We start from the raw sequence: 13,903 nt of genomic DNA, 5'->3' as shown, positions 1-13,903 counted from the left end.
CCCTCTTCTACAGAAGGCATGGTGTTTATGGTATGGAACACTGCATTGTTGGCTCAGCTGGCTACCCTGGGCTACCCTTTCCTGCTTCTTATGAAGAACATTAACCCCATACTAGCAAAACCCAGGATAATATATTCTTATAGGTCTTTTGACACAAATAACCAGAGTTCTGAGTTTAACTTCTCAACATTTAGAATGACAAAAAGTACCCAGGAAAAAATGAGCCATATGAAAGTTTTAATTTTAATTCAAAGAATGTTAGTGCTGAAATGCTAAGAACTAAACTTCGTTTAGACTTACTCATCTATGTGAGTTTGTATATGGACAAAAAATTCTTGCACACATATCTACATGCCTAACAGCCAAAAGGGACTGGTTCTGAGTATAACTTAGTTGTTTTCAGTGGTCATTCAGTTGCCTCTACTGGTACTGGGCAGATGTCATGAACAAGTGGATTCATTGAGATACACACACTGTATTTAATCCTGGCTATACTGGTTGCATTAAAACTATACAGTAAGCTTACACTAAGCCATTTGCAAATTCTGTGAAGAATGTACCAGTATAGGTCCTCCACTGGACAGCTTGTTGAGATTTAGAACTAGAAGTTGCATCAAATCCCTCATCTACAAGTTCTAGTCCTGACTTCCACTGGCCATTCAAAATTCTTTTCATCTCTAAAACATGTTTGCTATCCTACACAGTGCAAAACATCTTGTTTTAAATTGAAAGTAGTATCAGTTTCACTTGTCATTTAAAATAAGACGAACTACTGTAGACAATCAAATAGTCAACTTCAATCAAATATAAAATACAGTTTATTTCCAATCATTAGCTTAATTCACATGCAAACTGGTTTATACTAATAAAAAGCACAATGCATTCAGAACAGCTTGGTTAGCTTTTAGCCTTAGCAGTATTTCTCTACAGCTGAAGCTGCACTGGTTAATATATTTTGTTTTCACTTAGAGAAATGTGGATAGATAGGTATTAAAGACATCAGAGACTTTCCACAAAGAAATACTTAGGTACTCAGTAGCCACTCTACTGCACTCATCTACATGAAACATTTCATCCGTAAATCCGATGTTTGACAACCATAGTCTTCAGAGGACAGCAATAAGACAAAAATACTTGGAAATGAAACAAATATAAAAAGATTAACATAGTAACTAGCAAATACTACAAGATTACAGTATTCAAGCTAGAATACTGAAGCTTCAAACAATCCCCACATTTTATCAGTACCACAGAACTCTGATACACAAAGTATATAAGCAGGGGAAAAAGCTGCTTTGCAAGAGGTAGAAAATGTTTTATAAAATCTTTAGGCACAATTCTTAGCAATCTTTTAAAAGCCATCATAAAGTTACAAAGTAATGACCACTATTATATACGTATTTGTACAAGTCTCTTTATTTTTATCCTTTGGAATAAAAGTATATTTCATGCACTCATACAATCTTTTTCCTTGTTTGAAAACTACTCTTCTCCTATATCATATGTGATTACAGAAGTTTTACAGGCTCTCAGAAAGTCTTATCACTAAGAGTTACGATGCACTAACACTTTGTTTTTGAAAGGAGTAAGGGAATGCAGTTACTGTTTGTGTAGGTTCATGTATCAAAAACCAGAGTAACACACACTCAAAATCCATAAAAATATCATTAGTTCCTTTGATTTACTCCCACCTCAATCAAGAAGGGAATGCTTTTACAAGTGAACTTTTTCTTTTTTAAAACATCAATTTCCACAAATGTATGCTTTACAGTGCAGTGGTTATACTCAAATTTTCACAATATCCATAAATCAAAATGTCAAGATCACTACATCTACCATGACACATTCATAGATAAATCTTAGTGTCAGTACAAAAAGATGCCTTCTTTGAGCTAAAGTATGTAAGGCTTTACTGGTAACAAGTTTTTATTGAAGATCTGCTTTACTTCTGTCATAGCATAACCCTCATTTTACTTTTTGTCTTGGTCTTTTTCTGCATCCAGAAGTGCTGAACGAATTCCTAGCTTTTTCAGCTCTTCCACGAGATCTCCATTCTGATGCATCTGGAGGAGTATATCACAGCCACCAACAAATTCACCATTGAGATATACTTGTGGTATGGTAGGCCAGTTAGAGTAGTTCTTTATTCCTGCATAAGAAAAAAAAAAAAGTATTAAAGGTTTTCTCCCCTCTCCAAACAGAATGCTATTTTAAACTGAACTCATTGCTTCCATGTGACTGACATTTCATTTCTTTCCCACTGAGACAATAAATTATCTATATAGCAAAAACATTACCAAGAAAAACTACATTAGGTTTGCTTCTCACTTCAACTCAAAGGTGTGGGTTGAAAGATAGGGAGTTGGCTTCTATACTGACTTCAAACGGGAGCTCAGAAAGTGTAGCATCTCTTTTCCCTCCCAGGAAACAATATTATTTTTTAATCAACTAAAGAAATATGAAGTATTAAAAATATTAAAAACTGTTTATGTTCAGTTATCCTTTATATATCCCAAAGGGACTTGAAAATATTTTATGTTCTTACCAAATTGATATAGTTATACTTACTACTGTAATTTCAATTGCAAGATACATTCACCCTTCCAGAAGCCTTATGCATTTCAAATTGCTTTATCTTTCATTGCCAGACCTTACAGCCCTTGGGAGGGGCACAAAGGCTGAAGTCTCTTTGAAAGTAGTCATTAAACAAAAAAGAGCTTAACACACTATTATGAAGTCTAGAATTATAGTGCAAAACTATACTTCATCAAAGACAAATGTAAGACCATTCAAAAATATTAACTGATTGGCTGGTATAAACTGAATTCCAACTTGTAGTAGTTGGATACAGATTAAGTCATTATATCTAATTTGCCACTTTTTAAATGGCCTTCTCATAAAGCCATTATTCCTGTAGCACAAAAAATTCCACATCTGTATGCTCTTACACCAAGCTCATCAGCACTTGCTTAGATATCAAGTTTTTAATTCCACATTTTATACATTTCCAATATGCAATACCTAGAATTTTTCAATCAAAGGTGTAAAAGCCCATATAGCAAATTTAAGCTAACAGCAAATATTAGACCCGTTTAGCAGAAAACACCAGGAAATTTGCTTTCCCCTTAGAAAATATTTTTACCTCTAAAGACTTTAAAGGTAAAACCCAAAATATTTAAGGTTAAAAAAAAAAAACAAACACATAAGTAAATTATGTTTACTTTAGTGGAACTTAAAACAAGTTATTTTTTAATAAGTATGCCTAAGTGCATAAATACACATTGGGATTATGATTTTAATGAGTGAAAGAAGAAAAAGAGCTAATAATTGCTCTTATACAAATACTAGTGTGTTTAAAAAAATCCACTGAAGCAACAAGCAGATAGAAAAGAAAAATGTGACCAAGTGTTCCTAACCATGAAGTACATGAGCTAAGAAATGTTATTTTGGCTTATGATATTGTGCATGGATAACCAATGTTTCAAAAGTCAAAACCAGCAAGTTTAGCCTATAAATCAAGGCCAAAGAGAGCCCATAATGATCTAACTTCCAATATTAGCATCTGTAACTTCTTCCTTAGCATTTCACTACAATCTGTCAATTGTTTACTGAATTTTGATATGAACTTGTGTTTAACAGTACTTAAGCACTCCTTGTCCTTTGGATACTCAAAAGGGGTCTGTCCTAAAAGTCTCTTCACCCACAACAGTTGCAATGAAAAACTGAGTACCAATGGTAAGGAATACTTAAGGATAATCCTACTCAAAGGAGCCACTGCAGATAAAAAATAGGGCGTGTTTTTTGTTAAGATACTACTATATATCAATTGAGAACCAAAGGCTTTGCAAAATGGTTGGACTCAAAGGTCTTTTCCAACTCAAATGATTCTACAATAATAAACCTATTGCAAATAGGCATTCCATGGTAGTATTTACATCAGTTACTCTCTTAGAAATATTTTCTTCAAGGACACAAGTGCTAATAATACTTTCAAGGGCCTATCCAACTTCAGATAAAAATATGAACACAATCAAGCTAAGCTGCTCTGTATGCCACATTTCCTGTGTGGGACAAGCTGCTTTAAATGCCTTCATGCCTGAGGCTCAATGACATTACTAACCGAACACCTCCTGAAATGGTTAACCAACGCCTAGCTTTGCAGAGCAGTTACTGATAGTATTTCAGTAGTGTTAAAGCAAGTTAACCTGCTCCAGCCTTTGGCAGTAGACACCCCAAGGGATGTCCTGCCCACCTCTCTGCACTGCCAATTTAGAGAAACTTAAATAGCCATGGTGTCCAAGAGAGTGTCAAGGTCTCCTAAACCAGCTTTAATAAGGAAGGATTTTTGTCAGGAAGCATACCCTCAGCTCAGGTTCAGATAAATCCCATGAAGTACCCACAACTATTTAGTTTCACAGATCTGAGTGTGCTTTTACGTGAAGAGGCAAGTAGAGAGGCAGTTGGTTTGGTTTCACAGCTGAAACCAGCCAGCACTTCAAGCATGCCTGAACCACCATAGTTGAACAGCGGTATTGGATATTTCCATATGTAAAGTCTGAGCATCCCCTTACTAAACCCACATGCAAGGAGTGCAGATTACATTCACCAAGAGGACTTAGAAAAGTATCACATGCTGCATACCAACTTCTCATCATCTGCGGCCAGCTCCAGGAGGAGACTAAGAGGGGCCTTCAGGCAGCCCCAGCTGAATCACAGTTCCTATAGAACTACAGCTTCCAGCAGCCCTGCCCTCTGCTCTGTCAAAAACTGCCATCCACAGAAGAAGGCACATACTGGCTTTTTAGGGTGCAGCAGGTAATATAGTTGAAGAAATAGGACAGCCCCTTGACCTTGAAATTGATGGTGTCATTCCTCATCTCTTCAAGGCTCTATCTCTGCTGCTGACTCTGACGCTCATCTCCACAGTACAATAAGCTAGCTCCATTCACACCCCCAGTGATACAGTTAATAAACGAAGCTGGGTCTCTGTGCAGTCAAACAAGTGCCAAAGCTAATGCATGGAAGGAAACAGAACAACTTTCTTAAGCACCAGAGATCCAGCAAGATACTGTGCAAGCACATGCTCTGTTCTGCATTAAGCATGACTTAGGCAAGCAGTTTGAATCAAACCACTAATTTCAATTTAAAGATCAGGTATAGCCAGGAGGGCAATAACCTCTCAGATCACTTAGCACAAGCCAGAAGTCATGTGGAGAAAACATCTGCTGTGCTCCCAGACATGTTCCTGTTACATGGGAGAAAAACACGAAGAACATCTTGACTAGATAACTAAGTATTTTAAGGGCTTTTTAATACAGCTTTGTACCTATTAATTTAGGCAAGGCAGCATGGCACAAAAAGCCTGCTCTACAAGAGCTACCCCGTAAGCTAACTGCTTTCTGCAGATGACCAAAACACTCCTGGATACAGTAAGGGTTCCAGAACGCAAAATGCGACATCGAGAACAAGTAACCATCTCTGCGACACGCTCTGAATTTCACAATCCCCTCAAACCCCGGAACTAGGCCTGCTTATAAAACATTACCAAAAACCTCAAGAAAGCGAGCAAAAGCAAGTTCCATCAGTGACAAGTGAACGGGGGCTGCCACACTGAGCTCAGAGCAGGGGGCGACGACTCTCCAGAAGGCAAGAGGCATTAAGGCAGGTCTGGCCTCCCGGCAGGGTTACACATATCGGAGCCTCCCGCGGGCCGGGAAACCTTCCGACAGGGAAATAGGGACTTCGGGGTTCTGGCTCTGCCCAGTAATAGCGGCGTTTCAGAGAGACCCGGGACGGGTTTGGCAAACTCCAGCCGCGGAGGAGGTGGCGCCCAAAGGTGACCCCCGACGGCCACCGCGCCGGCCCTAGCCCCGGCCCCGGTCCGACCGCTGACCTTGGCGGAGGTCGGGGTCCTGTAGGACGTCGTGGGCATTGTAGTCCTCCACACCATGCAGGCGCAGGATCTGCACTACGGCGTTGCTGAAGCCGCAGAGGGGCTGCTCCGGGCTGCCCTTCATGAACACCACCACCGGGTGCGCCCGCACCAGCCGCTCCACCGCCTCCCGCGACCCTGAGCCGCCGCCGCTACCTTCAGCACCGCCACCCTCGGCACCGCCGGTGGCTGCCTGGCTCAGCGGCCGCCCGGCTGGGCCCCGCGCGACAGCACTGCCCCACCGCCAGGCCGCCCACACAACACGGCTCATGCTGCCCCGATTGCCCACTTCTGGCCTTCACCGCGCTCCGCCGGCAACAAGCCGGTGCTCACCACCTATTGGCAGAAAGCAAGAAAGGTCACGGCGGAGTTTCTCCTCCACATAGGCTTAGTCACTTGCCAATCAGTGGCGACAGCCAGTAGCCTGTCTCACCCAGCAACCCTGAGGATACTGTGCCCTCCTCCCCTGCAGTTGCTTTAGGAGGAGCACCTATCGATGTCGTGTGTTTTGGTTAATCCCCGCCCGCTCCACGGCCGCGATTGGTCAGGCTTCTCTGGGTGTTCTCGAGACGCCCCGGGGGCGCGTGATTAGCGTGTAGTCTCTTCCGCTTCCGGGTTTTCAGCGGCGCTCAACGTGCTTCGGCTGCCTTCAGCCTAACGGGCAGTTGAAAGGATGGTTCTGCTGCTCGCGGCCCTGCCGCACGCCTCCCTTTCCCACTACTGCTGTCTCTGCCGGGCGTCTAGGGTGCAGGCCGAGTGGCGCGGCGGAGAAGGGAGTGCAGTATGGCAGGGAGACCCACTGGGTGGGTGTCGCGGTGGTCGGCTGCTCCCTTCGGGCCTGCTGACCCCTGCAGGGTCCGGGCGCTTTGTGGAGCGGCGAGGGTGGTGCGATAGGGGTCTTCGGTGAAGCTGGGGGCTGTACCTACGCTGCCTCTCCCCAGAGCGGGGTTCGGGTTTTATCCCGCGGGTCTTCTGGTGGTGTAGGTTGTGGTGGAGCTTCCTGGGGCTGAGGACGCGACCTGGGAGGTAAAACTGTTTAAAAGCTAAATGAAATAATGGGAGAGTGGGGCTGCTCTGGAGTGTCGGCTGTCTGCACAGGGAGAAACTGCGGTGATGAAGCACCTAAATGTGTGTGAGTTGCAGCGGTGGAAGTGCCTTCAGAAGGACCACGCTGTTGAGTTGGCGCCGTTTTTTCACCGTAGGCGGACAGGGGAGGCAGCGGAGGCGTTATGTGGGCAGTTGACGAAGTACTGGATGGGTCTCTCTCCTTGGTAGCTTTAACTGTGTTTAGTGACCTGCTTGCATTCAGTTACTCGGGTTTGGTGTATTTAATTATAGTGGAATGAAGCAGACGGTTAATCACTGAGGAGTGCAGTTCTTTGCATACTTTGCTTTAATGCTAGGAGGGGAGACCCGCGTAACCGGTAGCTTTGCACAGCCCGATTCATCACTGGAACAACTGGCAGGGGTGACTGCGAGGTGGAGAGGTGTGAGCAAGACTAAGGCTGGCTGATTGCCTGTGCGAAAGGGTTGATTCAGTTGGTGCTGAAAGACGTCCAGAACTGCCCAGCGTCAGCCAGAGCAGCGCTGATTTTGGAGCAAGTCCTGGAAACGGCTGTGTGTGCAGCCAACTGAGCTCCTGGGCAGGCGCTGGATTCTTTCTAGGAACTTGGAGAAAAGCGTAAATGTCTCTTATGGCAGCCAAGTCCATCCTGTAAGTAGAAGAAAACGTTTTAAAAGTTTTCCTCTGTATTAAACGACAGTCTTTCACAAATAAGATGTATTTCTGAGTTTTAATTACAGTTCTGGCATCTGGAGTCTTGGTATATTAATGGCAATTTGTATTGCTTGCATTTTTAAGAAAAAGGTTTATTTTTTTTCCACACAATTGCACGTATGTGAGAGCTTTACAAACAAGATCAGCTTGTCTTCAGCATTCAGAAGACTGTTTGCTAGTTCTTAATCCAGCAAATGCTTGAGTAGCAACTTGGTTTTTTATTTTCTATGAAACCACCTGCAGGCATTGATTACGATGCCTTTTATTTAATTAGACCACATTTCAAAGGAAATTGTGGCAAACTTGCAGTTCATCATCCCACGTGAATATCTTGTGAATAAATGAAAGTGTTGTTGCGCTATTTTAAAGTATATGTAATCAGCGTGTTGTTTTCAACAAAACAGACATGCTGAGGAAGACACAAACATGCTGAGGAAGACACAAAGTTTTCTGTGGTATTGCAATATGACAAGAAAAACAGTAGCCATTTCATGATAAATAATCAGTTCTGCAAAGCAAAAATATGTTTTTCCATTTGCTGAACTGGCAAAATATACAAAGACAGAGGTTTAACAAGCATTAAGTGTGGTAGTCCAAGTGGTCTAGCTTTTTTCAATCTAGCAGAAACACTTCTGCAGCTTTTAAGATGCCAGGGAGGAAGAGGGGAATTTAAATGTAAATTGAGTCAATCAAGAAAGAGATACTTCTATTCTTAAATGCAACTATGTAGCTTTAAAGAAAAAAATTAAAGAGCTATAAATGGGATTTTGTAGTGTTCACTTTTCTGAATTTCATTCTCGCTATTTCTACAAGGATATTGTTCATTAGAAATTATAAGTGAAATAAGGACGTCAAACCAAAGTGTGGAAAAGCCCATGTGAGGATATGCTCTTTACACAGTTGTAGTTTTATCCTCTGTAGTCCAAGAGATGCCCTTGGTTGGTAGTACTCTGGGCATACCAGGCTTGCAGAGAGAGCATCTGTGTGAGGAAGCCGAGACATGTCTGTAAGAGATGCAGCAGCAACATGCGCAATATTCCTCTAACAGTTATAATTCTGTTGCCGCGGAGATAATGACTTATCCCATGTCATTATTGATCTACCAACAGTAAGAGCAATTCTGCAGTCCGATATTGTTTAGCAGATACAGTGACATCTGCTGAACACTGAAAAACTGCTACAAATGTTAGTTTCACTGAAGTCTGTATACTGGGTTAAATAAAAATACCTGGATTTATAGTTTTGTAAGATAGGCCTGTGAGATGCTGTTAAGCTTAACAGAATGCTTTTTAATAAAATACTTAGTATTGTGTAATGCTTTTGGATTATGCAATATGCAGCACTCTATTAGCAGATAAACACTTTTCCTTGCTGATAAGATTCAGAACATAAAGCCCATGTACTCTCTAGAAACAAAGAGATAACTTTATTATCTGGTCCAGTCTTCTGTCAGTCTAAGTAAAACTTCTTGTATTTTGCAGATCATGATTTAAATCATCTGGGCAGAAGAAATACTAAGGCAACTCCCATAAGGCTACTGACATTTTGCTGATGGTCCTGTTAGAAGACTTAACATATCTTTTTAGAAACAATAGTGAAAGTCCTAGTATTCAAATTGCAGAGCTCCAGTGCTCATAGGTAGTCACAGATTAGGTTACGTGCAGGCATTCTGCTGCAGAACAGAATCACTACTTGTGGTCTGAGGTTCTTATATAATGTACAAGAAGGTACATGTCTAAGAAATGGGTTTTGTCTTGGTTTGTACAAAGTGGAGGGCCAGTGAGAAATGTCAGAAGAAAAGTCTGATTTCAGCTTATCTGAACAGGACACCTTTTCGTGTCCAAGTCAGATATCTGTATGTCTTTCTGACAAGTACCTGGAAGCAAAATTCCTTCTTATGCCTTAACAGCTGTGTTCTACTTAGTCTCTTGAAGCTTTTTAGTGGGATGTTTGGAGCTCCAGCTGTTCTGCATGGCAGTTAAAAACTTTCAGCATACCAACAAGGCAACATCTGGCATCACCAACATATCTTCATTAAAATTATTACAATTTGTGTGGATTGCCTAAATTGAGAACACTGAAGAAACACCTGTGAAAAGTTCCTGGTTATTTTGAAGATATGGTAGTTTGAAAAAGTACAACAAGCAGCAGAAATGTATAAGCACTAGGGGAATTTTATGGTTAGAGGAACTCGAGTCCCACGGGAAATAAGCACAGTTCAGATTTCCTGTTTTGGTCTACCTGAAGGCATATAAGTAAGTTTTTCTGAACTTGATGGGTATTTAAAATAACGTTTATAGATTTATTTTCAAGAGGATGTTTGCATTAGTTTTAAAATAGAACCATCCATTTCATAAATCAGAGGGGAAGAATATGTATGAAGTGACCAAAGCCATTTTAACTGATGGGCGATGTAATTGATCCAAAGTAGTTTTTCAGCTTAGTTCATGTAAGGATGTCTTTGGCAGACAGAGGATGTGCTTATAACGAAAGGAACAATGCCTGAGCCCCACATTATAAAAATGGAATCGAAGATCAAGTTCAAATTTGAATGTGGACCTTTAAATGACACTGCAGACTTCAAGCTTGCTTCTTAATGATACTGATCTCAGTTTACATCTCTTCGTAGTTGCACTTTGCGTTGTGAATTATGAAGCTGTCCTGGAGCAAGGACATGTAATATCGTCTTTGTGATAAAGTAGTAGGATTACTCTTTGGGATAAGCAAGCTTCCTGCAACTGTTGCTTGTGTTAAACCTTTGTTCCTTATTTGTGGTGCTTGAGTCTTTCAGTATTGCAAGGGAAGCATAATTTTGTAAAACATTTAATTTATATGCAGAGCTGAGAAACGTTACCTCTGATGAGAACAGAGGTTCTTAACAGGAGTTAAGAATGCCATGAATCTTTCATAGGCCTGAAAAAAAGACTGATCTGCTTAAATACAAGATACTGTTAGTGGATCAAGTCTTGAGCCACAGAGAGCAAGAGACTGGGATTATAACAGGACACATGACCTGTTGTTTGCTTCACATCCACTCACATTTGACCAGTGTTGTAGAAACAGGATGATATTTCATATGAATTGTAATTTACTTCAAAGTACTGAAAGTGTTTTCTGGTCCTTTGTAACTGTAGGAAAGTCCTAGGGCACTCTCTGCCTGTAAGAAAGACGTTTGTGCCCCCGTTTAAGTTCTACTGGCATACTCTGGGTGCAGCTGTGATGACAGAAGTGATTTTACTGGCTTAGCTCATTTTAAGAATGTACAGTTGTGCTGAAACTCCGATTGATGTGTATTCACTGTCCACAAGGTGGCTCTGGATCCCCGAGTTACTCCGTTAAAATGGCAAGCTATAGTAACTGACTGCTTTTTGCCTCTGGGAACGATTACACCAGCTCTTGATCAGCACTTTAATTCCATTAGCTATTCCATATATAACTTAAGAACAAAAACCACCAAACAAAAAAACCCACTAAGGTATTTGTCGTTTTAAGAAACGTATCCTATGCTACAATAACTTGCCTCAGTTTCAGCGCTGGCCATTTGATGTCCTGTGTGGCAGAAGACAGTACTAAATATGTGTCATCACATGAGTTTCAACTGTAATAGATTTCTCCAATTAAAAGTTCAAGAGTTTTTCACACATCTTGGACTAATAGGGGGGAGGGGGTTCAGCAGAATTGCCACCTGAGACTTCTGGAGGGAAGTCTTTGGCCTGTTTAGGAGCCTGGTCAAGAGAGTCCTTTGGGAGGCAGTCTGGAAGGGTAAAGGAATCCAGGAAGGCTGGACATTCTTCAAAAAGGAAATCTTAAAGGTACAGGAGTGGGCAGTCCTTATGTGTCCAAAGATGAGCCCATGCAGAAGAAGACTGGCCTGGCTGAATAGGGAACTTTTGCTGGGAGTCAGGGCACAAAAAAAAGTTTACAATCTTTGGAAAAAGAGACAGGAAACACAGGAAAAGTATAAGGATATCCTTAAATTATGCAGAGAGAAAGCCCGGCTAGAACTTAATCTGGCCACTGCTGTAAAAGAGAAAAATTGGTTTTACAAATCAGCAACAAAAGGAAGGTCAAGCAAAATCTCCATCCTTTATTGGATGTGGGGAGGGAGGGGAAGTGTTGCTGCAAAGGATGAAGAAAAGGCTGTGGTACTTAATAGTTTGTCTCAATCTTTAACAGTCACACCAGTTTTCTTAGGATATTCAGCTATGGGAACTGGAAGACAGGCAAGAAGCAGAATAAAGCCCCTATAATCCAAGAGAAAACAGTGATCTGCTACTCCATCTAGATGCTCACAAGTCTATGGGGCCAGATGAGATCTACCCAAGGATGCTGAGGGAGCTGGTGGAAGAGTTTGCCAAGCCATTTTCCATCATTTTATCAGCAGGTCTTAGTTGACTGACAGTTGGCAAATGTGATGCTTATCTACAAGAAGGACTGGAAGGTGGATCTGGGGAACCACAGGCCTCTAATTCTCACCTTGGTGCCAGGGATAGTTACAAAGTGGATCGCCTTCAGTGTTATCAAACAGCACATGTGGCACAAAGGACCTGGGGGTGCTGGTTGACAGCCTAATGAATGTGAACCAACAGTGTGCCCAGGTGGCCAAGAAGGCCAGCAGCATCCTGGCCTGCCTCAGAAATAGAATCAGTCAGGGTTGGAAGGGACCACAAATATCATCTAGTTCCAACCCCCCTGCCATGGGCAGGGACACCTCATACTAGATCAGGCTGGCCAGAGCCTCATCCAGCCTGGCACCAGCAGGACTAGAGAGGTGGTTGTCTCCCTGTCCTTGACACTGGTTAGGCTGCATCTTGTATACTGAGTTCAATTATTGAGGTGCTGGAGCCCATCCAAATACAGGTGACAAAGCTGGTGAAGGGAGAATAGTGTCCTTTCAAATGTATTGTGAAGGTGAGATTCCCCCTCAAAATAGGGGAAATTTCTCAGAGAAACCAAATAAATTCAATATTTCATTTGAGTTGCAAAAATTAGAAACTCTTATTTCCTGCCTAGCTGTTGACGTTGCTATGCCTAAATGTTACAGACAAATTGCAAAAAATAACCCTCAAGTCACCTTGGGAGAGGGGTTGCACAAAGAGCTAACAGTGTAGGACTTCATAGTCTGATAGTGAATATCATCCTAGATGTCTTGGGGGGTTCTGCTCCTCACCCATCTGTGCTTTTGATTTGTTCCGTGGTCAGTTGTTCTGTGACAATTTTGCTTGAAGAACATGTTTTTAATACAAAAATTATCATGGTAGTCAGATACATGGTCTTACTTTTTCCCCACACAGAAGCAGTATTTTAAAAGCACCAGTGTAGTTACACATACAGTGATCTCGTTCTATTGTTCTGCGGATCCCTAGGTAGCTGTGAAGTGATACTACCTCCAAAGTTCCAGTCTGATAACCTTTTATCAACTTCTAACACCCTGGTGCCCCTCTTCTGGTCATTGAGTATTGTGTCTTGAAAAGCTTTCAGACTTGTTAAAGATGCGTAGGCACCAGCGTGAAAACAAACGAGCAGAGCATGGAAGAACCTAGAAAGGAAACACGTAGAAGGAACAGAAGAAATAATGATGCTTGGGAAAGGAAGCTGCTGCTTTGCTCTTGAGACCAAAATTGTTTGACAGCAACATGAAGGGTGGATGTTGTTTATGAATGTTTCCATAAAGCTGGAAGACTCCAGTATCATCAGTGTCAACTGTTCCTTTAGCATTATGTTCCAACTAATAGAGTCTGACTCAAGCAAGTGGTGTTCACATGAAAAATCCTCATGTCTAGTGTGTGTGATGCAAGAAGTCTGTTTTGCTCGTAAATAAATGGAGCAGTGCCTCAGCTGCTTTATAGTGGCTTAACTCTGGCTTAATTCAGTGGACTTGTGTTGGGGTTTGTCTGCTAACCTTGCTTCTTTTCACTGTCAGGCTTGCTTCTATCCATTTTAGAAGCTACAGAGATATGAGGCTTCTTCAGCAGTATCTTGAACCTAACAGAAAAATTGAAACAAGTTTCCTCTGTTCTTAATTGCATGCTCTTAGTGCAGTTCTGGGAGTGATACTGTGAGTAGGAAGTCCAGATTTAAATATCCTATGTGCTAAAGGCTCCTATGTTCAGAAGGGTAGGTGGTTTACGGCAGCTGATTTGATGTATGTTGTTAACACTTCGTGTATTTCATCATGCAAACTCATTTGGCTG

General features: G+C 41.7%; 1 protein-coding gene and 1 non-coding gene across 2 annotated transcripts; one reads left to right on the top strand and one right to left on the bottom strand.

Moving 5' to 3' along the window:
* Positions 1 to 741: 741 nt before the first annotated feature.
* On the bottom strand, positions 742 to 6,203 carry GLRX5 (glutaredoxin 5). The gene is made up of 2 exons (XM_054400238.1): positions 5,894 to 6,203; positions 742 to 2,149 (listed from the first exon to the last, which is right to left on the bottom strand). The coding sequence occupies exons 1-2, from the start codon at positions 6,201 to 6,203 to the stop codon at positions 1,971 to 1,973; spliced, it is 489 nt and encodes a 162-aa protein (XP_054256213.1). The 3' UTR covers positions 742 to 1,970.
* A 2,418-nt stretch (positions 6,204 to 8,621) lies between these two features.
* Positions 8,622 to 8,894, top strand: LOC128966837 (small Cajal body-specific RNA 13). Its single transcript, XR_008489104.1, has one exon. It is a non-coding gene; the product is annotated as a small Cajal body-specific RNA 13 (non-coding RNA).
* Positions 8,895 to 13,903: the final 5,009 nt, after the last annotated feature.

Source organism: Indicator indicator, chromosome 4 (assembly GCF_027791375.1).
Source record: "Indicator indicator isolate 239-I01 chromosome 4, UM_Iind_1.1, whole genome shotgun sequence".
NCBI classification, from domain to species: domain Eukaryota; kingdom Metazoa; phylum Chordata; class Aves; order Piciformes; family Indicatoridae; genus Indicator; species Indicator indicator.
The sequence above is the reverse complement of the archived record's forward strand: the minus strand, read 5'-3'. Positions and strand labels throughout refer to the sequence as shown.

Bases quoted from the DNA above. Each gene is read 5' to 3' on its own strand.
- GLRX5 (XM_054400238.1), bottom strand. From the start codon at position 6,203: ATGAGCCGTGTTGTGTGGGCGGCCTGGCGGTGGGGCAGTGCTGTCGCG. The intron at 2,150-5,893 runs GTCAGCGGTCGG...TTTCTTATGCAG, and splicing joins GGACCCCGACCTCCGCCAAG to GAATAAAGAACTACTCTAAC.